Genomic DNA, 27,444 nt, shown 5'->3' with positions numbered 1-27,444 from the left:
GAAAACACCAAAATGAGGCAAAAAGAGTATTACACTCGAGTCATTTCTTTTTTGGGCTGACTTGCGTCCGCAAAAGACGTAAGCAACAAGGCGGCGGCGATAGCACGAAACGCTCTCGACGGTGTCGAAGTACCTATCCCCTTTGCAATCGGCAGTACCCAATCTGAAACTGACGCAGCAACATCTGTAAACCAGCCAAGGGGTACTGGAAAAGTCTCGAGTAATACAGAAATAGTTGAGCTCGCCTGCGATTATTTCAGACTAGTTTGGTCTCATCCCGCACTACACAGAAAGTAGAAATATTCAAAGGGCACTTTGGACCACTAATGTGCGATGAAGTAAAAAAAAGCCATTATAGCGCGGTGGATCGTAGCCATCCTCTACGCCATCTCCATCTCCCTCTTCATTCACTCCCACCTTACTCCCTTCCTTTACGGCCGGGTACCGGGTTCGAACCCGACCTCGGCGGCTGCTTTTCGATGAAGGCGAAACGAAGAGGCGTCCGTGTGCTGTGCAATGACAGCGCACGGTAAAGACACAGCTACTTTGTTTTACAAACTTCCATGCTAACCCTTGTTGACAACCGTTCCTTGGCTGATTGTATCTGCTTGGATTTTTCTAAGGCATTTGACAAAATAAACCATCGTCTTTTACTACTTAAACTCAACTTCCTTAACATTGACGGACATCTTCTTACTTGGGTCGAATTTTTCCTCATCGGTCGATCACAGCATGTCTTTGCTAACAACAATAATTCACCGTCAACACCTGTTACGTCAGGTGTACCACGAGGGTCCGTTTTGGGCCCCCTTCTTTTTTTAGTTTATATTATTGACCTTCCTAACTGTGTCACTTCCCCTATTCACTTGTTTGCCGATGACTGTGTTATTTATCGCGAGATTGCTGAACCCGCCGATGTTTCTGCTTTACAATGGTGTATGGACCTAAATGTTAAAAAATGTAAAGCTATGCGAGTGTCGCGAACTAATCTCACCCCTGCTTGCTATGTATTGAATAGCACTCCTTTAGATACTGTTACTTCGTACAAATATTTGGGTGTGCATATCACTAAAGACCTCAGCTGGAAGCAACATATTGATTACATTATTAACAACAGTAACCGCATGCTTGGGTATATGCGCCGTAACTTTTCAAAGGCACCTGTTTCGACTAAAATGACTATTTACAAAGCATTGGTACGTTCAAAGATTGAATATGCTTCTGCAATCTGGGATCCCGGTTTCATGAACTTGAAATCCTCACTCGAGATGGTTCAAAATAATTCGGCGCGTTTCATTCTTTCCAATTACAGACGCACTAGCAGCATAACTTCCATGGAACTAACGCTATCTTTGCCATCTCTCGATCTTAGAAGGAAACTTTCCCGTCTTAGCCTTTTTCACAAAATTTATCATCATAACGAATTGAGGCATACTTTCATTTCGCAGCCATCGTATCGCTCCTTCCGCGTCGATCATGCTTACAAAGTGAATGTCATAACTTGCAATACTAATGCCCTTTTTCCTTCCTTACTACCTTGTACGTCAGTAGAGTGGAATCGCCTTCCGCCCGATATCGCATTAATCCAAGATCACGATTCATTTCGCTCATTACTGATGGAATATCTTGAAGCTGATCCGTGACACTTTTTTTTCCTGAATATTATCTTATTTCCGTTTTTGGTTTTTCATGCTTGTTTGATCCCAGTGCTGTTGTTCTTTTCGTTGTACAATGCTGTTTTCTCACCGCTTATGATTGTTTTCAATTTATTCCACTTGTATAACTTTCTTTATTGTAAGATTGTTTTCGTTGTTCTGTATTCCCTTGTTCGTTTAGCCTTTGTTATGTTTTGTTCATTTAGTGCTCTATGCTTTCTATCATATATGATGTACCACTCCCCTCTGTAATGCGTATGCGCTTGAGGGTAATAAAATGAAATGAAAAAAGTGGTCGAATTACTCCATAGCCCTCCCATTCGACTCCTCTTTCTCTCTTGCCGCTTTCACTCCCACCTTCCTCCCTTCCCTTACGGCGCGGTTGAGGTGTCCACAGAAAATAAGTGAGACACCGCGCTTTTCTATTTCTATACATCAATCAATCAGCGTTACGGCGGGGTACATGTGACCGCGGAGAATTGTGACGGTACTGCGCCTTCTCAATCCTGTAAACCAATTTTAAATGCCACTGATGCCTGCTCTACTAATGCCTCGTTGTTCTTGTGGATGTAGAAAGAAGAAAACCAAAATACACGGGCTTGCTACTGGTTCTGTAGCTGAACCACTTCCGCTGCCTCTTGTGGACAGAAGAGAGATTGATTTATAGGAAGGGAAAGGCGCGGTAACTGTCTCGCTCGTTTTCTGTAGACACCTCAAACGCGCCGTAAAGGAAGGTGGGAGTGAAAGTGGAAAGAGAGAAAGAGGAGCCGTAGTAGAGGGCTACGGAGTAATTTCACCACCTGAGGATCTTTAACGTGCGCTGACATCGCACAGCACAAGTACGCCTCTTCATTTCGCCTCTATCGAAACGCAGCCGCCGAGGTCGGGTTCGAACCCGGGTGCTCCGGCACAGCAGTCGGGCGTCTTACGACTGCACCACCCCGGCGGGGTGGACAGGAGAAAATAGAGAAGAAAGAAAAAGAAGAGGGAGAGAAAGACCAGCGCCGCAACAGCCGTCGTCTACCACCGAAGCGGTGGCGGGTGCAATGACGGCCTACAACAGATACAAATTGGGTGGCTGGCTAGCCCACGCCGCAAGTGGCGTTGACATACCGTCCCAGCCCCTTAGGGCCAGGAACAGCCACCCTTCACCACCTCGGCCTCTCCCTACTAATGCCTCCTAGACATCCGGATCTGCTTCTGTTTGCTGTGCGGTGCAGCGTTCGAGGAAGCCCCAAATGATAGGTGCCGCGCGGATGACCAGTCGTGATGGTGCATGGCGCGCCCCATGTCGAACACAAATGGCACTCCATTGAATGCATGAATGTACACCAGCGTTCTGTAATTCATTTTCAGGAAATTAAAGGTGCAGTATCCGTCGCTCGCTGAATCCCGCTATCCTCACGGTAGACAAGGGGAATTATGATGAACGTTTAATGATCTGGCGCGTGGCGCAATTGGTAAAGCGCTCGGCTGGGGATCCAAGGGATGGAGGTTTGATTCCCAGTGGACACAATGTTTATTTATCTATTTTTAACTGTCTCCCTCGGAAGTGTGACTGCCGGAGACGCGGCAAAAGCATTGCGGTGGTGCAACGATTCAAGGGCCGAGGGATGCATATTCGGCTAATAGCGAGTGCTCGCCCTCTACGGAGGCCCGCATTGCCCACATGGGAGCTCGACTCGAATTCTGTTAGTCAAAATCCTACGCTTCCCACATTCCCCTCCAACCTCCCATAACCCTATCCTTATTCCTACTTCCCTTTACCCTACAATCCATCCCTGCCGCTACTTCCCCGGAGAGATACGTACGTGGGGTCTCCCCGGGCCCGCTTCCACGGCTGTGGATCGCTATAGTAGCTTTCCCCATTTCATTTAATACCTTGCAATCAAAAACACTTGTCTGCTTGGACCTGTTCATTTATATCTCCGACTGCGGAATTTTCTCTACCCGTTATACATATGTGGCACGGGAGGAGTCTGTCTATGGACTTAAACATACTGTCTGCCGATGGACGCCAACATACTAACAGTTTCTGCCAACGGGCTCTGCCGACAGCTCCTGCTGACGCCGATGACGCATTCCAGGCTTCCGCCTTAAAAGGCGCGTTTTGCGATACCCAGCATGAACCAAGAGCGCAAGATCGGTCTGTTCGCTGTTGCAAAGAACTAGTAAAGGTTCGCGGCAATGCACAATGCGCTTTTAAGCAATTTAGCTCTTCTTCCAGGGAACTACGCAGCGCCTATATATCTTCCTTCTATATGACAATGCACTGTTGCCCAAAGCGAGAGTGACTATCTTTCTTACCGATAAGGACATGTAGTGTCTTATATTGCAGACACGATATATGCGAGCTTCCTTCGAACAGTAAAGAACGGCACCTTTCCAACAAAAGTTGCAGTGACGCAAGCCTGGCTAGCTTACTACGGCTGAAAATTGTAGTGACCTACAAGACTAGGGCACACTGTCTGGCAATTCAAAACCAGTGGATAGACTGGGGCTACTTACTTTAGTGAATTATGTAAGCGTATTCATTGCGCTCTAAACACAACAAAATGGGCTAAGTTATTTCGAAACCAGTACATGGTTTTTTGGATGCAGACCACGACAGAGCAATTGTGTGCAAAAGTTAAAAGCAATTCACGCAATATTAAATGCCGCATCAACAATATAGAGTGCAATCAAGAGAAGAAAGTGCCTATTAACATTATGCTTTTTTTAATAATGGAGTGACACTTTTTGCATACGATATTTCGATTCGCCAGCTGCTGCGGTGCTAATAAAAAGGCAGTTATTCGAGCGAACGTTGTACCTCTCCTCGCAGAAAATACACACGATACGGTTGCGGGTTAGTTCACGTAAACCTTTGAGCATTAGCTGTGGTGTCAACGCACCAATGTTTTACGGAAGCACGCTTGGTCGCTAATGACCCTGCAACGTCCTGATGCGCTGTTAATCTTTCCAGGCAAGCCGTTCACGCTCCCGGTCTGCGTTGTGGACGGCGTAGGCAGGGACGCAACACTGAGGAAAGAGGAATGGCTTAGGAGGCGACAGCACACGAAAAGCGCCGCACGCGTCGTGTATGTGTGCGTTTGTATGTGCGTGTATGTGTGTGTGTGTGTGTGTGTGTGTGTGTGTGTGTGTGTGTGTGTGTGTGTGTGTGTGTGTGTGTGTGTGTGTGTGTGTGTGTGTGTGTGTGTGTGTGTGTGTGTGTGTGTGTGTGTGTGTGTGTGTGTGTGTGTGTGTGTGTGTGTGTGTGTGTGTGTGTGTGTGTGTGTGTGTGTGTGTGTGTGTGTGTGTGTGTGTGTGTGTGTGTGTGTGTGTGTGTGTGTGTGTGTGTGTGTGTGTGTGTGTGTGTGTGTGTGTGTGTGTGTGTGTGTGTGTGTGTGTGTGTGTGTGTGTGTGTGTGTGTGTGTGTGTGTGTGTGTGTGTGTGTGTGTGTGTGTGTGTGTGTGTGTGTGCAAGTTTGTGTGTGTGCGTGTATGTGTGTTGACTTTGAAGATTCGTAGAGGAAGCCGAAACCAGCAGCAGTAACCTCCACAACTTCTCTTAAGCGTGAAATCTCTAGCTCTGGATGTGGGCGACCTTAAGTTAACGTTGAGCCAAAAACGAGAGCCTCATCCGAACATGGAACAAGACAGAACTATATGAAGAGACAAGTTCTCCGTTTTCTGAACCCTCGTAGATAACCGGCATAATTCAAACGCGATGTGCTGCACAAACATATTACTAGAATAGTTTTTTTCTATATCTTCTCAATCTTCGATTATGTGCATTTAAAATAGGCAGAATGTTTATCTCTAATTTCAAATAACGCCGTACAAAATGCAGGTGTACGTGACACCATAGGATTTATTATTTGTTGGTAGTCAGAAGCCTTTGAGAAGGGCTCGCTTCCGCGGCTTCCGCGCCGTTCCCAAAGCTGGTGTTATGGTCCTCTGCCCGCAGTTATTTCATGCCTACATCTACTTGATCTCGAGTATGTTAGATTGGCAACCTTCTCCAAGTCATAGACTAAACAAAGCAGCATGACTGAAGATGACCGTCGTTTGCGCTAAACCATGTTCTGCGGTTAACATACGATTGAGATTATGACCTCATTACCTAAACTATGCGCTGTGCGATGGATCCGATTACAACGTTTTTTGACGACGCACGAGCAAAACCTGAGGAGCTCCATTAACTATCCAGAATGCACCACCACGAAATTCCACAGACTGCTGTTTCGTCTGAGCGACGCCGGTATTGCACGGAGGCGGGCCAAACTAAAGTGCGTAATATTTTTGACGTAGATAGTTCGGCCCCGTTGTGACTAAAATGGCGCCGGCGTTGCCTATCACAAAAGAGCCTCATTGGTTGAGAGGGACATAGCCATGACTTCAGAAAATAATTCTTCTTGAAGAAAAACAATTGCTGGCCAGAAGGTGAATATAAGAATCTCTTGAAAAGCACTTATCTTCACAGTGTGAAATTGACCTGACCGAGGTCGAGCGTGCGCCCAATAAAAGATGATGGCGATATAATGTGTGTGCGTGAAATTTGTGCAAGCGAAGGAGAAATAACATATTCACTACGTTGCGTTTGTATGTGAACTACGTAGAAGGTGAACTGAAATATACCCCCAAGTTTCTCGATATGTGGTCTGAAGTGACAGTAAGGCAAATATAGCGGGTGGGCTGTGAGATCCTTCGGATCACTGTCATTGTATTCACAGTTCGGCTCTAACTCCTTCATTTGCTTCGTTGACCTCACAATCTCTTGTTTCTCTATTTACAGGTCAAGCCAAGCGGGTGTTCAACATGACGCACAAGGAGACGTGCTTTCGACGAGAACCCTCTGATGCGTGAAGTACTCAGCCATTCTCCGAAAATGCGAGAAAACATCGCATCCCTACAGAGCAGATGCGCATTTTTTTAACAACCGTGGGACTGAAAAAGCTACAAAAGTCAGAGAAAGTTACGAAGGTCACCTTGCTCTTCTCGTAAAACTATTGGCGCGCCTTTGGTGAGGCTTAGTGGCTGCTTGTCCTCTGGCACTTTAAAATAATCCGCTTAAGGCACTCAAATCGCTCGCCGTTTGAAGAGAAAATAAGCACGGCCCAATTCATAGACTTAGCTTTTAAAAGGCTCTTTTAGGTGACAAATAAAGCAGGTTTACTACGAATAAACTTAGGCTTAGGCTCCGCGTGCGCTCGGGATTGAATTTCTGATGGCGTTTGTGCAGAGGTGAAGAAGCTTCCGCGAAGCACTTACGAAGACAGTTTCCTTGCGCCAAGTAAAGCTTTTTAGGACCGACGCGCTGTTCGTGATTTTCGCCCCGAAAAAGGAAGAAGAGGGCGGAGGAGCGAGGGCCTCAATAGTGCACGCGTAGGGCAGAGCTTTCGGTTGTCGAGCTGCAGCGCCAGGGCAGAAATTCCACCATTGCATTAGTCTCTCTCTTACCTTAGTATTCAGGTAGACCTACGCAAGGCCCAGGAGCAGCGCGAATCAAGTGCAGCTTGGGAGCATCCCGAAGAGTAGATTCGAATTTCAAAGCTCAAAGCGGGGTCCTACGGCAGCGTTGCTAAGGCGTGTTTTGGCGACACAATCTGTCGGGGACGTCAGCAACTCGACTGGAACTATCTTCGAGGCTGAGCCAACCCCAAGTGCTGATGTAAATCTCCATCAGGAGGGAAATAGGTCGTTTCCAGGACAGTGAGTAAGCAGCAGTGGTGAAAGAACTTCGGGGACATTGCGTGGGAGTGAGCACTCCTGCAGCGCCGCTCTTTGCTCCGAGCCTTAACGTCCGGGAGAAGATGCGCCGTACGCGCGGGGGAGCTGTGCACCGGCGTTGGCTCAGCGCACCGCCGAAGCCGTGATGGAGGCATGGCGGTCCGCATGAGCGCCACGCGTTCGCCATGCGAGCCGCACGCAACCGCAGCATCAACGACATCGGCGGCGACGAGACGACCAGCGTCGGCAGCAGCACCGCCATGATTACGAGCACCGCTTGGCCGTCCCCAACCACGATGGCGACCCCGCCGTTGCTGGGGCACGCTCTACGGCCGCCCAGGCCCACGGGTGAGTGGCACTTTATCAAATTAACTGCTTTTTTTTTCAGGCTTGTTTTTGTAGCCTCACTTCACCACGAGAGAAGGGAGTGAACCGAGACAGGTACCTTGCTCCAAGAAACTTCGGCCACCTTATAAAACTTTAACATGGGCACCATTTTAGCACTCTCAACCACTGAGTACAAATCACCTTCATTAAAATCTAGCGAAGGGCCCTCTAATCGGTGGGCTCCAGACCCACAGCGGTAGTAAAAAAGAAAGGCCGATGTGACGGATCAGCTTGGAGTACCTTGTGCTCTTTATGAGCACAGCACTCCACTCCGTTAAACCATGGCCGCTGCAGCCGAGATTCCACCTCGCGTCCTCGGGTTCAGCTTCCGAACATCCCCAACCATCAGTATGGGCGCAGGTCGTAGAGAGGTGTAGGTTCAAGGCATTAGATATCTGATAAAGTTGTACGCATAGGAAAAATGCAATACCTGCCGAAACAAATCAACGATTTGAATTGCAGAGTCCGGAAGTCGACAGCAACTTATCGAAAGTGCGCAGCTCGAGTCAAGGATGTCATGATTTGAACAAATATGTGGACGATCCAGAAGCGTTCAAAATTTTCTATACGTTTTCGGCAATACACTCCCGCAAGCAATGTGTTGAAGACTAAATTAAGGTTATGTGCCCGAATTCGCTTTTCATATCTAGCGAGCGCGCGAAGCATCATAAATGGTTTACATAATCGGAGTGGAGTTTGCTCAATGCCAAGTTATTGCGTATAGATATACTTCTAACCACTGTAGCTCTGAATAACTAAAAAATAGGCATTTGCAGATGCTTGAACACATCCGTAAAGCGGGCCCTAGTCGCTGTATACCACACAGAATACAAGTATTCTTTAAAATAGATTTTGGCGCCAAACACTACCATAGAAGAAGCAACGTATGCTGACTCGCACCACGGTATATCATGAGGCATATGTTTCTGACCTTAGAGTTAGAGTAAGGATTTGGTTTAGTGCAGTAAACAGGCGGCTCTTCGTAGTTGAGTGCGAGCCTGATGCTTAATACGACATATCATGCAGAAAACTTTCCAGATATTTTACGGGAGGTATATATTGAACAGCAGAGCCGCTAAAATTGGAACAAACAACATGCGTAGAAAAATGTTCTGACACGTTGGTTTGCTTTCGCATCTCCTTAGGAAGTATGCACACGTCTTGTCTTCTGAAGACATTTTGAGCTATATTGTTTTGCATGATGACTGCCCAACATAGCTACAGATGTTCAACTACCGTCACAGACATACGAATTTAACCCCTCTTCACTTTCTTCCCAATTACTTAAGTTTCCTGAGACCCTTGTGGTCTGACGCCGGAGATTAGTTTCACCGGATTGTAGAAGGAGGCAAGTCTAGGTTTTCAGTTACTAATAATGCTACAGGTCGACTCATCGAAGGCAGGCGAAGTGGGCTTGCGGATGGCGCGTGCTCGGGACCCGAATCCTTGACAGCAGTCTGTGCTTTGACGTCCGGTGCGCCCCTGTGTTGCGTTCGGTGTGAGTGTGTTTTACGGGGTGCGAACGCCTACTGCCACGAAGCATCTTGTTCGAGGTGCGGACTTTTCCATCCCCCGCGTCCTGGCCTATTGCACCACGGAGCTTAGCAACGGTCGCTACACCGGAACGGCTACAATGACTCAACCGGCGACTTGCGAAGACCACAGCAACTACATTCATGGTCAGGGCTCAACCCCGTGACCCTGACATCTTTTTCGGTGCCTAAAGTGATGACGTCGACAAATGGGTATCGATGTACGAACGTGTCAGAACCCATAAGAAGTGGGAACCAACCGTAACGCTGAAAAACGTCATTTTCTATTTGTCAGGTACAATGAGGCAATGGTATGACACCCACGAGCACGAATTAACGAGTTGGAACATCTTCAAAGAAATCCTTCGCGCTCTCTTCTAACCGCCAGATCCTTTGAAGCTTACCGCCAAACACACATTACGAAAAATAAACGACACCGAACAAAAGAAAAATGATGGAATGACGTTTCGGCTCCCACACGGGAGCCTTGTTCACAATTGTGAACAAGGCTCTTGTGTGGGAGCCGAAACGTCATTTCATCATTTTTCTTTTGGTCGGTGCCGTTTATTTTCCGTCATGTCCCATCCCGACCAGACGGGCTTCCGTCACACTCTTGACTTCAAACACACATTGAGTCACGTGCGCAGCCCTCCAATGAAAGCTATGTCACCTACATTCAAGAAGCGCTTACCTTGTCACCGGGTTGACACCGCCACATAACATTATTCTTGTTTCTCTGGTACCAGTCCATAATTACTCTCAATTTGTAGAAGGTTAAGGTGTGCCTAATCATAATTTTCCAGTCCGGGTATCAGATGCGTTTCATCTGCGTACTGAAAATGCTGCAAAGAACAAGTGCACTAAATGTTAATGTCATTAAATGCTATCTAAATAAAGGTTGCCGAAAAACAGCGCCTTGAGGCACTGTTGGACAATCACCATTGCGAATTTGCAAATTTTGCAGGCGCCTGCCATCTGAGTGAAGTTCTAAACCACAACACAAGAGAAACCATAACATTACCATAAGAAAAAATGTAACCTAAAACACAAAATGAGAAAGAGGCGGAACATATCATAGAAAGAAAATTGTCAATAAATCCGCAGTCATACACTACCTATGAGTCATTGATAAGAAGAGCACAAGCAATACACACCACTTGGAAGTGTTGTTTAAAAGCTCACAGAATTCATTCAACGACTTCTGAGTGGCACGTCCAGTTATGAACGAGAACTGTTTACATGGTAATACAATTTTAGCTTTGAGAAAACTCGACGTCACGTAACATACACGTTTGTCCGAGATTTACGCTATGGTTGGAAGAAATGAGAAGCCGCTGCAATTTTCAATGTTTTTTTGTGCAATTTTGTAAAACGGAATGCAATGTCAAACGAAATTAGCAGCCCAAAACAAGCGAAAGAGACGTGAATATTCTTCTTTCTGTGTATCGTTGAAGTCCCGTATTTTGCAGATTTTGTTCGTGTCATGATGTACTAATTGCCGCGGCTGATTCCACTCTCGAAATAACTCGCTTTCTTCACCTCGGGAGAATCCCCAACAGTAACCCCGCTATTAAATGCCCGAAGTTTTTACAAATGTACATCGACTTTTCTGAAACTAAACATAAGGTATCTAAAATCGACTTCAGGGCACTCAGGCAAAGATGCAGATCTAGGGTGGTCTGAGAGGGTGCGCACGCTTGGTGCCACAGAACCAATATTACTAGGTGATTGTTCAACGCAGATATCTGGCCACGTTGGTGGGAATATACAGAGCTAACAATAGCGCAGAAACACGGGCAACAGATAGAATAAAGAGAACGCGAGAGAACACTACAGGCGCTCACCTCAAGTTATTCTTAACGCCAGGAAAGAAAGTACACATAGAAAAACAAAATATGTAAAAACCAGAAAAGCACAATGAAAACACTCCAATAAAAAATAAAAGCAAGAATAAATACCTAGGTTTGATATATATAAACCCAAAAACAAAACCTCTTATACGCAGCACGAACTAACCCTCCGCCCCCCCCCCCCCACCTATCCAAAGCAAAAACACTCAAGTGTCCACCACACCAAACTCTCTGCACAGCGCAAAAACACTCAAGTGTCCACCACACCAAACTCTCTGCACAGCAGAAACGCACTGAGCCCACATCTTCGTGCTATCAGCCGATATAAGCACTGTCTAAAAAATCAAATTCCTTCTTTGACACCACTTAAGACGAAATGCTGAGGCATCTATTACAGCGACTCTCTAGGTATACAGCTTTCGTAATTTCTTGTGCTGGGCTATATTAATGACTAAAAAGAATTACCGTACGCGAAAAAAACATGGTTCAAACCACGCGAACGACGATGCTTGACAAGGACAATAGATGAAATAGAAAAGTCATTGTCATAAAAAGTAGAATCTTTTGTTGATCCACTGCCTTGTTCGCCCAATATACACGCCACCAAAAGATAGCGGCATCCTAAAGCAACGCAAACTTTGCACAGCATGAACTTAGAATGACGATGCATAACCTGGCACCCACCACATTTACCTCGTGAACTAACCAAAATCTTCTCTGCTGCTCTGTACAAATACTACTTAGTTTGATAAATTCAAAGAAAACAGCGTATACAGCATACGCCGTAACCTATATGTTCTTTTGACTATATGTGACAATTTGTGGACATATGGCACAACTGCTGCTTTCTTCAAATCCCTGCGACTATTCCGCATACGTATGCCCTTTTTTTTACCATCCTCTTTACTTCTTCATATGCTCTAATTATGAGGTTGTTGTGGAGTTAGCGCTCTCTTTTATTTCAGTCGTTTGCTCCTACAAATTAGCATTAATCTTGTGGGCACATCACTTATATACCGCTGAACGAATGTATTCCACTACTATCTATCTAGTCCTTTTCTAGTCTAGTCTTGACCTCTAGTCAAGTAGAGCTCTCACAGTTCTGGGTTTATACTGCCAACATTAATGATCTCTATGAGCGTACAGATATAGATCCAGGAATTGTAATCTGCCATCATCGGTAATTTCAGTAGAGAATTTCAAGTCCATCCCATTTAGCCTGAATCCATGGTTAAAACATCGAAGGTAATCGTCTACATAGCGAACAATATTTTGAAAAATGCCAAGAGAATTCTAATTAATATTGTCACGTAGTGGTGGCAATGCCGTTGACACCAAAAGAAGACACAGGCTTGATGGTACTGAAATTAACTCTTTATTGTGCTGACTTGCGCCCGCAAAAGAACTAAGCAACTCGGCGGCGGCGGTAGCAGCAAACGTGCTCGTCGATCGTCGAACAAAGAATGCCCGTTACACTTGTCAGCACTCAATTTAAAGGCTGCTCAGAACAATCTAGATAACGTCCCAAACTGCTACTAGTACACCCTGGAACATTGTGGAAACTACGCAAGTGATCCGAATCTTCGAGACAGATCTCGGCGCATCTTTCGCGACAATGAAAATGATAACGCGTCGTATCGCGATAACGAGCATGAATAAACACGGGATACAGAATTGATACGCGTGCCAGAATCACAGTGATAAGGCAAGCATGCCGGCGGCTGTTAAAAAACAACAAATAGAGATTTGAAGGTTTCGCGGCATTACTCCCCGCTTAGAAAAACATCGCCTCGATGTTCCAAAACAAAGCATCTGAAACATAAACAATGGAAAGTTTAAACAACACAGATTCTTTAACGCGCGTAATATGGCTGCAGTCGTACAACATGTACAGTCGAGCGTGATTTGAAGGTTATCGCGCGAGCGTCGACCAGCCTAGCACTCCAGGCAACTGGCGGCCGCCCTGCTGTAGCGCCCTCGGGCTAAGCGGGGTAATCATTGAATAAAGAAAAAAGAAGAATAAAAATTATCATTTCGCACTCTTCTCTCCCTCGTTCGCTGTTCCATACAACGACCATCACCCCCGCGACAAACTCGCCGCCCTTTCTCTCTATTCTAAGCTTTCCATTTGTTGCGATAAAGAGTCCAATTTCAGATAATACCGAAGAATACGTCGTGCGCACAACGGTCACTGCCTGTTCGCAGAACCGAAAGGAAAAGAAAAGAAAGTGATGTCCCAGCAGGGAGTGACGGCTGCTGAAGGAACAGCAAAAAGAGTGAGGGAAGCTGGCCTTTTACCTCCCTCGCCTCGGCAGATAATTCTGGGCCATGGCGCTGTTCATGTTTCCGGTCGACGCTCGCGCGAAAACCTTCAAATCGCGCTCGACTGTACAATTTCTGGCGTGCGCGTCGCCGTTGTGATGCTGACGTTAACTCGGGAATGACTTCTTAGTCCAGTGGTCTGACGCGGCGAATGATTTTGTACGGCCCAAAGTATCGACGCAACAACTTTTCACTTAGCCGCGACGGCGAATTGGTGTCCAAATCCACACTTGGTCTTCTGGGTTGTACTCTGCGTGGTGTCGTCGTACGTTGTATCGTCGGCTGTCGGTCTTTAATACGCAGACGTGCGAGTCGTCGGGCTTCCTCTGCACGCTGCAGGTAGGCGGCGACGCATTGCGTCGAGAATCGTCGTGAGCTCCCTGCCGTACACAAGCTTGAACGGGGTCGCTCTGGTCGTCTCCTGGACTGCCGTGTTGCGGCAAGATGGCGTCCCAGGTCTTGTGTTCAGCGTCGACGTACATGGCGATCATGTCCGCGATCGTTTTGTTCAGACGCTCCGTAAGGCCATTGGCCTGGAGATGGTACCCTGTTGTTCGTCGATGGCTTGTATGACTGTATTCGAGGATGGCTTGCGTCAACTCCGCTGTAAACGCCGTTCCCCTGTCCGTGATGAGCACTTCTGAGGCGCCGTGTCGCAAGATAATTTGTTCGGCAAAAGAAATTGGCAACTTCTCCACGGTACCATTGGGCAGTGCCTTTGCTTCGGCGTAACGGGTAAGGTAGTCAGCGGCCACGATGATCCACTTGTTACCCATAGACGAAGCTGGAAAGGGGCCGAGCAGATCCATCCCAATTTGTTGAAAGGGCAAGTATGTGGGCGGAATCAGATTTAGTAGTCCTGCTGGTCTGATAGGCAGCGTATTGCGTTGTTGGCACTCGCGACATGTCTTCACGTAGTGGGCAACTTCGGTAGGCAGTCGCGGCCAGTAGTACTTCTCCTGGATTCGGCGCAACGTGCGTGCAAATCCGAAATAACCGGCTGCGGGCTCATCATGCAACGCTCGCAGAATTTCCTTCCGGAGAAAACACTACAAGAAGTTGCGCGGTCCTGTTGGGTGCGAAGTACTTCACGAGGAGGCTATTGCTTAACGCGAACGATGATAAATGTCGCCTGAACACACCAGGAGGGGAAGCGGTCTTTCCTTCTAAGTAATCGGCTAGCGCTTTCAGCTCAGGGTCTGATTGCTGTTGTTCTGCCGAATTGCTGCCGCTTACCGGTTTCAAAAAGGCGTCGTCGTCATCGGCCTTCAGGGGAGCATTGACGGGAGCGCGTGATAAGCAGTCTGCGTCGGAATGCTTCCGGCCCGCCTCATAGACTACAGTCAAGTCGAATTCTTCAAGTCGTAGGCTCCATCTGGCAAGGCTGCCGGAGGGATCTTTCAAATTATCCAGCCAGCATAGCGCGAGATGGTCGCTTACCACCTTGAATGGTCGGCCGTATAGGTATGGACGAAACTTAGAAGTGGCCCAGACGATCGCGAGACACTCCTTCTCGGTCGTCGAGAATTGACTTCGGTTTTTGTGAGGGACCTGCTAGAATAGGCCATTACATTCTCCTGTCCGGCACTCTTCTGGACGAGAACGGCTGCTAGGCCCACACTGCTCGCGTCGGTGTGAATTTCCGTCTCGGCGTTTTCATCAAAGTGTCCAAGTACAGGAGGGCACTGCAGGCGGCGCTTGAGTTCGTCAAAGGCTTCTCCTTGTGGCGCTCCCCATTTAAAAGGTACGTAAGCCTTTGTAAGCTGCGTCAACGGTTCGGCGATGCGCGAAACGTTTCTGACAGATCATCGATAATAAGCGCACAGCCCAAGGAATCGGCGTACAGCTTTCTTGTCTGCAGACGGTGGAAATTGTGCGATTGCAGCTGTTTTCTCCGGGTCTGGCCGAACACCATCCTTGCTAACGATGTCACCTAGGAACCGCAGTTCCTCGTAGGCGAAGTGGCACTTCTCTGGTTTTAACGTTACTCCCGATAATTTGATGGCTTCCAACACTGTCTGCAGCTGTTTCAGGTGTCTTCAAAGTTTGACGAGAAGACAACAACGTCGTCCAAATATACCAAAAGAATTTGCCACTTCAAGCCTGCCAGGACTGTGTCCATTGCTCTTTGAAATGTGTCTGGTGCGGAGCAGAGGCCAAATGGCATCACCTTGAACTCAATAAGACTGTCCGGTGTGATGAATGCGGTCTTCTCGCGATCTCTTTCGTCGACCTCAATTTGCCAATATCCGCTCTTCAGGTCCATCGATGAGAAGTACCTTGCTTGCAGAGCCGGTCGAGTGTATCGTCGATGCGGGGAAGCGGGTAGACATCCTTCTTAGTAATGCTATTCAAGCGGCGGTAATCAACGCAGAAGCGAAGTGTGCCGTCTTTGTTCTTCCCCAAAACGACTGGTGCCACCTAGGAGCTGTTCGATGACTGGATTACGTCATCACGCAGCATTTCCTCAACTTGATCGCGTATGGTCTGGCGTTCTCGCGGCGATACACGATAGGGGCTTTTTGCGCAGAGGTCGGGCGTGTTCGTCCGTTATAATGCGGTGCTTGGCCAGTGGTGTTTGTCCTACCTTCGATGATGAATGACAAGAAGCACTCCCCGTAGCTTCGAAGAAGACTGAGAATCTGTTCTTTTCTGCTGTGGGTCTATGCCGGGTTGATGTCAAATGTGGGCTGACGGAATTGGTCCGGTGCGTCTTCCAGCGTTTAGTCGTGGAGGGAGAATACATCTTCGAGGTCCACTAATTCGTCGAGAAAAGCGATCGTCGGGCCCTTGCTGAGATGCCGGTATTCTTCGGTGAAGTTTGTTACCAGCACCTGAGCTTGACCTCTCCGGAAGTTCGCGATGCCTCTTTCGATGCGGACACCTCGCTCTAAGAGCAATTGGATATTTCCTTCGACGATGCCTTCAGCGGTTTCGATGTTTGCGCTACCTACGCAGACTGCGACGCTTGATCGGGGCGGCACGGTCAATTCGCCATCGAGGACCTTTAGAGCGATGTGTTGCGTCGAAGTCGGCATTGCAGGAATGGCTTTGAATGCAGAGAGCTTGATGAGCTTGGATCGCAGGTCGATGATCGTACTATGTTCATTTAGGAAGTCCATGCCTAAACTCACGTCGCGGGAGCACGGCTGCAAGACCACAAAGCTGGTGGGCTAAGTACGCCCATTTACGGTTATTTTTGCAGTGCGTCGTCCCGATGGAGTAATCAGGTTGCCACCTGCGGTGTGAATCAGCGGGCCATCACAAGCGGTTGTAACTTTCCTGAGATCAGAGGCTAACGGTACACTGATGACTGAATAGTCATCTCCGGTGTCTACTAGGGCAGTGACTCTGCGACCGGCAACATCAACTTAAAGGTCACTTGTTCGCGTCCTCGCATTGCACGTGGGCCTTGGTGTTCGATCTCGGCTCCGTCGTTTCTTCAGGTCATGGCCGGGCCTTACCGTTGTTACATCGCTGGGCGGCGGTGCCAGCTTGCACTCTGGTCGTGTTGTCGTCGATGTCGTCGTGTGGAGCGGCGGTGAAATGACTGTGTCGTCATTAGCGGTCGTCGGCGGCGGAGGATGTCTTTTCGCCATTGAGCAACCTCACCTCCAAAGGTTGCTCTATTTAGTTTCCCCTGCGTGGGCTTGGAGACCTTCCGCGCACACTTTCATCATAGTTACGGCCTGGAGATGTAAAGCGGGCCCTGTACGGCGGTGAAGACCTGAACCGACGGCTTTGTGGCGCAATCTCACCGCTCGCAGATAGTTGTCGATTTCTTGCGGTCGTTCACCTGGGCGTGTTCGTGGAGCGTCGACTGCAAATCCGCGGAGACCGACTTGTAGTTACGGCCAGTGGCGCAGAATGTGACCGGCCTCACCGCAGTGGAAGCATAATGGCCGGTTGTTTGCATTCCTTCGGGCGTCGCACTTCCTGGGGCTTGGGGTTGTTGGTAGGCTTGGCGGACGGGGGCCAAGAGGCGGTTTTCAGGAACGGGATGGTAGCGGCGAGGGCTCGGAAAGTCATCATGTCGGGGCGCAGGGCGACGTAGTGTAGCAGCGTAGCTCATCGCTGTTGCCTCTTTTGCTGGAACAGTCGCAGCCGTCGCTTGAAGAACGCCCAGCGCCTGCTGGACTTCTTCACGGACGACGTCCGCGAGCGTCGCCATCTGGGGTTGTTGCGATGATGGCATCAATCGGGCGGAGCTCCTCTCGCACGATCTCCCGGATGAGGTCCCGATGGTTCTCTCCACTTGCAGATGCCCTGGGGTAGTGGCTTGAGTAGTCAGGCTAAAGTGGTTGCTCGTACTGGCGCATCCGGGTTTCCAACGTCTTCTCGATGGTAGACACTTCCGTTTCAAATTCCGCCACGGTTTTTGGCGGATTTCGGACAAGACTTGCAAAAAGCGATTCTTTAACGCCTCGCATACAAAATTTGACTCTCTCACCTTCGGTCATGTTAGGGTCGGCGCGTCGAAAGAGGCGCTTCTTCTCAACATACGTCAGGACAGGCTCGTTAGGAAGTTGAAGTCTTGACTGAAGGATGGCCTGGGTTCTTTCCTTTTGGACGACGATTGAATAGGCAGTCAAAAACGCTTCCTTGAAAATGTCTCAATCTTTCAAGCTGCCTCATGATTTTCGAAACAAACTTGGGCATGTCCTTGAAGAACAAAGTAGACTTGCCTGAGTTTCGCGGCGTCGTTCCAGCCGTTGAATTCTGCCACACGGTCGAAAAGGTCCATCCAGTATTCTGCATCTTCGTCCGGTCATCCATGGAGGCAAGGGGGTTCATGGGGCTGAACGAAAACAACCGGTGCTGTAGGCTGGGCCATTGTCAGCGTTGATGCCTTCCGAGATCCAATGGGGTCTGGCAGCAGACCGTGTTCAGGTTGGAGCCCTTGAAGCCGGCGACTGGTTCGGTGGCCGGTGGACTGTTCCTCCAGGGTAACAGGAACAAGGCTGGGGTCTTCGCTTGAAGGATCAAAGGCAGCACCTCCACCAGATGTCACGTAGGGGTGACAAGGCCGTTGACACCAAAAGAAGGCACAGGCTTGATTATACTGAAATTAACTCTTTATTGGGCTGACTTGCGCCCGCAAAAGAACTAAGCAACTCGGCGGCGGCGATAGCAACAAACGTGCTCGTCGATCGTCGAACAAAGAATACCCGTCACACTCGTCAACGCTAAATTTAGAGGCTGCTCAGAACAACCTTGATAACGTCGCAAACTTCTACTAGTACACCCCGGAACATTGTGGAAACATACGCAAGTGATCGGAATCTTCGATACAGATCTCGGCGCATCTTTCGCGACAAAAAAAATGATAACGCGTCGTACTGCGACAACGAGCATGAGCAAACACGGGATACAGAATTGATACGCGTGCCAGAATCACAGTGATAAGGCCGCATGCCGGCGGCTGTTAAAAAACTACAAATACAGTTTTGAAGGTTTCACGGCATTATCGTCATATACGTAGCTAAAACATCTACTACAAAGCACGGGTGTCACCCATGACCCTATTATGTTGCTAAACGTTTTTGATGTCTGGCTATTGCACCGCACAACCATAGAACTCAAATAAAACAACAGGATTTCTAAAAGCGTATCAACTGCACACCATGTCCTGCTATGAAATCAACCTCACCATTATCTTGGGTGATGACGCACTTCAGGCGGTCCCAAGGAAGTAGGGTATAATATAAATCATCATCTGCACCGAATACTATGACAACCACCCTGATTATGGTCACTAACGAATTCCACTTTCGAATAAGAGTTAGAAATGAGAAACTACTAACTGACACAATATGGCGGCCAATAGCTGACAGTAACACCAAATATATTGTCACGAAGAAGATCGGCAGTGGCGCCAGAGGAGCCCTCGCGCTAGGGCAGCCTGTAAACTGATCGTTCATCATGTCGCCATGTTGTGCCGTCTTCTTACTTGTTGCCACGTAACAATATAATAGCCAGCTTCTGCACACAGATAAAAAGCCAGGAATTTATGAGCAAGGCACACAGTTGACATTGGTTTTCAGGGATAAACCCAAACCTGCAGTGTTTGTCAACGACCATTTGACCGCAGAAAATAAAATGTTGCTTGGCAGGGCTTTGAAATTGAAGAAGGAAAAAATCTGGAAGTTCTTGTGGGTGGATAACTGCGTAATTAAAGCTCGACAAACGCCCGAAGGAACCGCTTTTCGTATCTGCTCCGAGGCTGATTTGGCTGTTTTTCGCTAGACTGGTGTAAAAGCGTACAGCCAGCTTCTTTTTGTTTCCTACTAGCATGTCAAGTTACTCCTGCCCAATTTCTTGGTGGTTCTTACTTATCTAGTATACATGTCAATTCCAGAAGCCTAAGAAAGCATTGCCATGATATTTATGCGCTACAATCTTCTATTGAACAACACTTCTAGTTCATCTATAACCCGCCGACAAAAACTTTAGCCTCCATGGTTACTCTTCAGAATACTGTTATCGCTCTCAGAAGCCGCATGGTGATGCTGCTATTTTCATATCTCCAAATGTAAACTACTAAAGAAGGTCAGATCTTGACATTCTCATTGCGACTGTGAATCTATGCGGCGAGACGTAACCGAAAATTCCCGGTCCACTGGTCAGCATAGGTTTGTTCTTGGATTTTTATATCGTTCCCCATCGTCACCACTGAGTGACGTTTCCTCTTCACTTCCCGAGGTTGTGTTTATCATCAGAGAGAAAAAATGCGATCATAATGGGCGACATTAATATTATTATTTTAGAAGAAAGCAATCCTGTCAGTGTCAAGTACTCGAACTGCTTACTCTGTTTCAGATACGAGCCTGCAATTATGCTGCGTGGCCCTGGAGGGCCGAGCACGCTCACCGACCACATTTTTTCGAACTTTATTTCTCCACAAGACTGCGGGATCCTCGAGGTTGGCATAACGGACCACTACCCCATTTTCTTTCGTCTTCATTCGAGCTTATCCAGCAGCAAAAAAAGTATTTTATTGGACCGTGGTTAATAAGGAACAATTTGCTTATAAAGTTTCTAATCGCTACTGGACGAATTTAAAGTTAGCAACAGATGTAGCTTTCGCTTTCGAAACATTTTCTTTCGCCCTACAGCACTGCCTAAACAGTTCTTCGGAGACGCCGGCGGCCGTTCGCCGCCGATCAAGCCGGGCCAGGTATATTCACCGGCAGAGGGGCGAACGGCCGCTCTTGGGCGCGACCACAGTGCGATGGCAGCACTTGCTTCCGCTCCGCGCCGGCTTGAGCTGCAGCCAAGGTGGCTGCAGCTCCGAGTCATGCACGCCAAAGATACGAACAACTTCAGAAAAGTGTGCTGAATTTTGTTGTTCCCGTAAAGAAAATGCACGTACTGGCTCTGCAGCTGAGCCACCTCCGCTGCCTCGTGCGGACAGAAGAAAAAATAGAGAAGGGAAAAGAGAAGGAGAGAAAGACGCGCGCCGCAACAGCAGTCGTCGTCCACCGAAGCAGTGGCGGGTGCAATGACGGCCAACAGCATAATATTCGGTGGCTGGCTAGCCCCCGCCGCAAAGGGCGTTGACCTACTGTCCCAGCCCCTAGGGCCAGGAACTGCCACTTACACCAAACAAATATTCCACTCAGAAACACGCTGAATGAAATGTTGTGGCTGTAGGAAGAAGGAAAAGAAAATGCACGGGCCAGCTACTGGCTCTGTAGCTAAGCCACCTCCAATATAGGTCTATCTAAGACGGAGGAGCGGCTTCTACTCCGTCCGTATACCAACACTCCAACACTCTGCTGTGCCCGGCAGCACTAAAACATTTTAATCCTTCCTTCACGGGCAGTTGTCCGCACTGTGCGTAGAAGTCTGGACATTGTGGGCTTGCTCATCAAACCCAGCTATTCATCCTCACCCCTACCCCACTCGGGAGGACTGAGAAGCAACCCTGCTCGGCTGCTATGCAGTCTTTGGCCTGCATAGCAGACCTGCAGGCCCAAAAGGCCTCGGTCGAGCGCGCCCGGGCAGCGGCCGACGCCACTGGGGTCCCGTACTAGGGACCCCACCTAATATTTGTAAGGGCTGGATCTTCAAAGATCCGGCCTCATGCATACCTCCACTCCTTTTAAATCAATAAACGTTTGTTACCACCACACCACCATCTCGCGCGGACAGAAGAGAGAAAGTAGAGGAGAAAGAGAAAGAAGAGGGAGAGAAAGATGCGCGCCGCAACAGCCGTCGTCCACAACCTAAGCGGTGGCAGGTACAATGACGGCCTACAATAGATAAACATTCAGTGGCTGGCTAGTCCCCGCCGCAAGCGGCGTTCACCTACCGTCCCAGCCCCGTAGGGCCAGGAAGAGCCAGTAGAATATTTTGCGGGCGAGTTGGTTCATTGCAGCCACCCTGCACCACCTCCTCCCATCTCCTGAAAGAACAATAAGAACTGGTGGGCGAGTTAGTCTGACATAACTAGTGAATCAGCGCAACCGCACAAGGCCAGAGGAAGAAATGGACAAACACAGCTCTGATGTCCATTGTACATTTCTTCCTCTGGCCTTGTGCCGTTGCGCTGCTTCACTTGTTATGTCCTGAAAGAAATCTAACACTATCAATGACCTCCCTTTAATATCGCGTATTTGGGTTTGCTTGGTACGGTAGCTCCGCAAGAGAGAAAACGACAGAAGGGAGTAAGAAAGCGGGGCTGTTCCGGCTAGCATCTATAGCCCCCAGGAGCCGAGCAGCCTAGCGATTCGAGGCGCATGATTTTTCAATGGGCGTCATTTTGGACGCGGCACTGGTTTGAGAGAGCCTATTAATAATGGTAATAATAATAATTATTATTATCATAGTATTATTATTAATAATAATAATATTAATATTATCAATTGGTTTACAGGAAGGGAAGACGCTGTATCTGTCACACTTGTTTCTCTGGACTTCTCAACCGCTTGGGCTGCTTCCTGGTGGGGGCTGTAGATGCTAGTCGGAACAGCCGCACTTTCTTCATCTCTTCTGTCATTTTTTCTCTTGCGGAGCCACCTTACCGAGCAAACCCAAATACGCCCCCGGAACAGATTCGTCCTGCAGCATGCGTTCCCATTCCGCCGCCCAAATGAAAACTGATAATATCCTGTGAAGCTTTTGCAAGTTTACACGCGAGCAATGCAACACTTGCAACACGTACCATAGCTTGCTGATGGTAAAAACATGTTACATACTGTAGCTCAGGCGAAAATTGATATGTTGGCGCCTTTCCACTTCTCTGCTTTCTCCCGTAGTTCTTGCGTCTTCCCTTTCCAATACTGCTCGCTTTGGCGGTAACTATCCAGCTCGATACCTATTTGGTAGGGGTCTTCGCCCACGTCACATTGGCAAAGTGGTCAGGCTTCAATGGCCACTGCCCATGCCATAGACCATGGCACTTGGCCCATTCCCCCCCACTACCGGTAACATGGGAAAACGCCTGGACACATTTGACAGCCTCTAGTACGCTTTCCTGGTCAGCCGTAAAATTAGCTACATCGGCCGCGTACGCCAACAACTTCACCTAGGCTGCTTGTAACTTAAACCCATTAATTGTGTCATTTTTCATTATTTTCATATAAAAGGTCTCACTGCATACAAAAACCAAAAGAGGGCTGATGGGGCAGCACTGCCGCACCGAACGCTTCGCTACTGGGTCCCCCCAGACTTTCGTTTACGATCAATCTTGTTTTCCAGTTTTGGTACGCCACGTGCAGATAACGGAACCAACGTTCACACGATCCAAAACGGACTGCAAACTTTCGTGACCAACACAGTCAAATGCTTTTTCGTAGTCGATCTGGATAGATAGAGGATTTATTGAAAGGAAAGGCAGAGAGGTTGGCCGGAATGATTAAAATCTGGACTGCTATTTTGCATTGGGGAAGGGGACAAACAAAGAAGATCATGATGGGTGACGATATGGGAGAAGGCATATGAAATATATATAGAGGCACGGCAGCTTGCTTTACAAGCGCGAATCTAGTCCGGTGGCTCACAAAAAAACGGCAAAGAGCCCGCACTGCCAGGACACCCTTCCCCTTGTCCAGCCAAGCGCCCAGCAGCAGTTCCTCCTACAAAGGTCTCTTGTCTCAAGGAAGCGGCTAGTACATTTCTTTCACCCGATGTTTCACTATCTGGAGCATGGCTACGCAACAATGCTAGTCCATCGGAACACTCAAGAACACTTCGCGCCATATGAATATTGGAAAGAATCGAGCGTCCTTCTATACCACACGTCTGGTAGGGACCAACGAGGTCCTTAATCCCGGTCTGCAACCTTCGAGCTAATACCTTCATAATAATTTTGTATTCAACGACTATAAGTGCTATTGATCTGTAGACTGTAACCAGTCGTAATTTATCTGATTCGTTTTAGGGATGAGGATCGTGTGTGATGACGCATGTGATGGAGGCAGTGAATTAACACTTAAGGTATTGTTAAACATCAAGGTCAAGATAGGGGTAATTTAATGCTTTAAGTGTTTGTAACAACCCGCGCTAAACCCATCTGTTCCCGGTGATTTACCGGGGTTTAACCTGTCAATTGCATTATCGACTTCTGTCTCACTTATCTCTAGTTCAAATCTATCTTTTAGTTCATCTTCGAGGCATGGTATCAGCTCCAGAAACGTATATTTAAATGTGCTAGTGTATACTACATGCGACGCGAAAAGCGGCTGTTAATGTTCCTTGTAAGCCGCTTGGATGCGATCGTTGACAAGATCCCGCACCATTCTATTTTGTTGATCTGGTTTCTTTCAGAACTTGCTCCAGCCCTAGTGCTCAATTTGACGGCGCTTCGCCTATGGCTGTGTCCTCTGCCCTTGCCCTCAGTGATGTTAAAACAGAAGCTTGGGCATGTTGGTAATTCATTGTGTAGAACAGCGCGAAAAACACGACAGGGGCGAACGAAGACAACAAGACGAGCGGCATGCAATAAACGTGTCAGTTGAAAGTCAGCGCTCGTCTTGTTGTCTTCGTTCGTCCCTGTCGTGTTTTTCGCGCTGTTCTACACAATGACCCTCAGTGATGCTCGCCTATCACGTTCTTCTTCCAATAATTTTTTAAGCGTCTCTCCCCGGATTATGAAACGGTCTTCATAATTCCCACTGTCTAACATCAGGATTATAGCGGGATTCCGTGAGTGACAGAAAATGAGTGAGAGTAAAAAATAAAAATAATATACCTTGTTTCTACCGGGAATCGAACCTCCATCCTTTATATCCCCAGGCCAGCGCTTTACCAACTGCGCAAAACCCTGGGTCATGAAGCGCTCCTCTTAATTCCCCTTGTCTACCGTGAGGATAGCGGGACTCTCAGAGTAACAAATACTGCGCCTTTCTGTTCCTGTAAACGAATAATAGCACGCCGGTGAACGTTCATGCGTTCAATGAAATGCTGGTTGAGTTCTAAAAGGGGCGCGCGATGTATACCGTCACGACAGGCCATGACGTCACCAGGCGATTCATTCAGGCTAGGTAACAGGGGGACACCTCAGGGATCGGTACTGTCACCCACCCTTTTCAACATGGCCATGAGAGGGCTCCCGAAGGAATTGCGGAAAATTGGGAATTACAACTTGAATTACAGCCTGTACGCGGACGACATCAATCTCTGGATCAACAGAGGGAGCGACGCAGAGATCAATGAAACGCTGCAGGCGGCAGCAGATGTCATCTCTAAGTACGCGGCGGACAGAGGACTTAAATGTTCGCCTGAAAAATCAGAAATCTTCGTGTATGATGACAAGGCACTCAGGAACAAACCTCCCTCTGACCCACAGGTATACGTGGAAGGAAGGGAGATACCAAAGTAGAGACAATACGAATATTGGGACTCCACTTACAAACACACGGAAGGAACACGATCACCATTAAAAAGTTAGAAAACCACGCGGCCCAGACATTAAACCTCATCAGGAGGGTCTCACGTAACGGAGGTGGCCTCAAGGAAAAAAACCTCCTGAGATTGGTACAAGCCTTCATCATTAGCAGAGTGGGCTACGCCACGCCATATCTGAACCTAAAGGCAGATGAGAGGAGAAAGATAGACGCGCTCATCAGAAAATGCGTTAAAAAGGCCCTAGGCCTCCCAACATGTACATCGACGGAGCAGCTACTGGCCCTAGGACTGCACAATACGATTTCAGAAATCACGGAAGCGGTTAAAACCTCGCAACTTGAAAGACTCAGCACGACGCGAGTGGGAAGAGCTACGCTAAGTAACCTTGGAATAGCCACAGACAGGGGGCAAAAGGAAAGGGTTGATATTCACAGGAAAATCAGGGCGCACCTAAGAATCCCTCCCCTACCCAAAAACATGCACCCTGAGTTTAATAGGGAAAAGCGACAGAAAGAGCGGAAGCGATAGAAACAATATATCGGAGCAAACCCCCAAATGAAGTTGCCTACGTAGATGCGGCAGGAAACAGACACAGTCGATGCATGACCATAGCGGCGGTAGATGGGGGAGGCACCCTCATCACGGTGGCTACCATACTAGGGAAAGAAACCGAGATAGCGGAGGAAGCTGCGATAGCGATCGCTTGCGTTGGCACCAAAGCTAGATATATTATTAGCGACAGTAAAACTGCAATCCAAAATTTCAGTAGCGGGAGGGTAAACCCCCTCACCACCAAAATTTTAACACAAGGAGTGATTGATAGGACGATCAACATCATCTGGACCCCGGCGCATGAATCTGTCAGCGGTAACGAGGCAGCCCACAGTGCAGCTCGAGATCTCTACCTCCGAGCTGTACAGGATGGCTCGGCTCAGGCAGAACATAATAGAGAAGGGCGATTAATTTCGTATCAAGACATTACAGAACACTACAGGCAATGCCGGAGGCGTTTCCCCCCACCAAACACGGCGTTAAATAGAGGTCAGGCAATGGCGTGGAGACGCCTGCAGACTGGAGTATACCCAAACCCAGTACTAAATAAACATATCCGATCGGACTGCGAGGACGATAAATGTAAAAAGTGTGGGGCGAGAGGAACCCTCGACCATATAATTTGGGAGTGCGCTTACTCCCCAGGCAGGGTGCAAAACGTTAGCAGTAGGGAAGCCTGGGAAACCTTATTGCGAAGCTCGGACCCTGCGCTCCAACTCACCGCCGTCCAACTGGCAGCAGAGGCCGCCGGCGAAACCAAACCGGCCAGCATCTAATGCGACCATCCCGTGCGGCTGGGCCGCTAAGTCCCCTCCCCCTTACAGGGGGGTGAGACAGAGCGGCCCAGGCGGTGTGGTCCTTCTCTGTTGGACAATAAAAGTTTTCAACAACAACAACAACATATACGAAGCTGGCCCCGGCTGTTGTTGCGGTGCGCGTCTTTGTCTCCCTCTTACCTTTCTTTTTTATCTATTTTCTCTTCTGTTTGCACGAGGCAGCGAAGATGGCTCAGCTACAGAGCCAATAGCAGGCCCGTGCATATTCTTTTCCTTCTTCCTACAGCCACAACAACAACAACAACAACGGACGTCCGATCCAGGCGTCCGTGCGGCGCCTTTCATTTGGCGCTTCCTCGAACGCCGCACCACACAGCAAACAGTAGCAGACCCAGATTTCTAGCAGGCATTAGTACAGCAGGCATCAGCGGCGTTTGAAATTGGTTTACGGGATATAAAAGGCGCAGTATCTGTCACAACTCTCCGCGGACATATGTACCATGCCGTGAAAGATGGGAGTGAAAGAAGGGAGGGATATAGAGGTGTCGTAGTGGAGGGATACGATCTTTCGCCTCATTGCACTTGAATGAATGAATGAAAAACTTTATTTACACAAAGGGAATTCTCCCGGCGTTGGTGGGGCCCTCAGTCCAGGGCCCCAGTGGCCTTTGCCGTCTTGCGCGCTCTGTCAATCAGCTTGAGCTGGTCGTCAGGCGTCGAGCAGGACAGCGCAGCCTCCCACTGCTCCAGTGTTGGTGTGGTGTTTATTGGTGCTACCTGTGTTTCTTGACAGGCCCATGTAACATGGT

The 27,444-nt window shown here is 48.3% G+C and overlaps 1 protein-coding gene across 1 annotated transcript in view; it reads left to right on the top strand.

The window, feature by feature from the left end:
- Positions 1 to 27,444, top strand: part of LOC146201264 (uncharacterized) — a 219,200-nt gene that overhangs the window by 78,979 nt on the left and 112,777 nt on the right. The window contains exon 2 of the mRNA XM_084595736.1: positions 6,432 to 7,714. Within this exon, the coding sequence (XP_084451862.1) occupies positions 7,552 to 7,714 (163 nt within the window). The 5' untranslated portion in view covers positions 6,432 to 7,551. The remainder of the gene's footprint in view (positions 1 to 6,431; positions 7,715 to 27,444) is intronic.

Source organism: Amblyomma maculatum, chromosome 2 (assembly GCF_055883805.1).
Source record: "Amblyomma maculatum isolate TAMU_Amacu chromosome 2, ASM5588380v1, whole genome shotgun sequence".
Taxonomy (NCBI): Eukaryota; Metazoa; Arthropoda; class Arachnida; order Ixodida; family Ixodidae; genus Amblyomma; species Amblyomma maculatum.
This window is presented reverse-complemented; position numbering and strand designations above follow the sequence as displayed.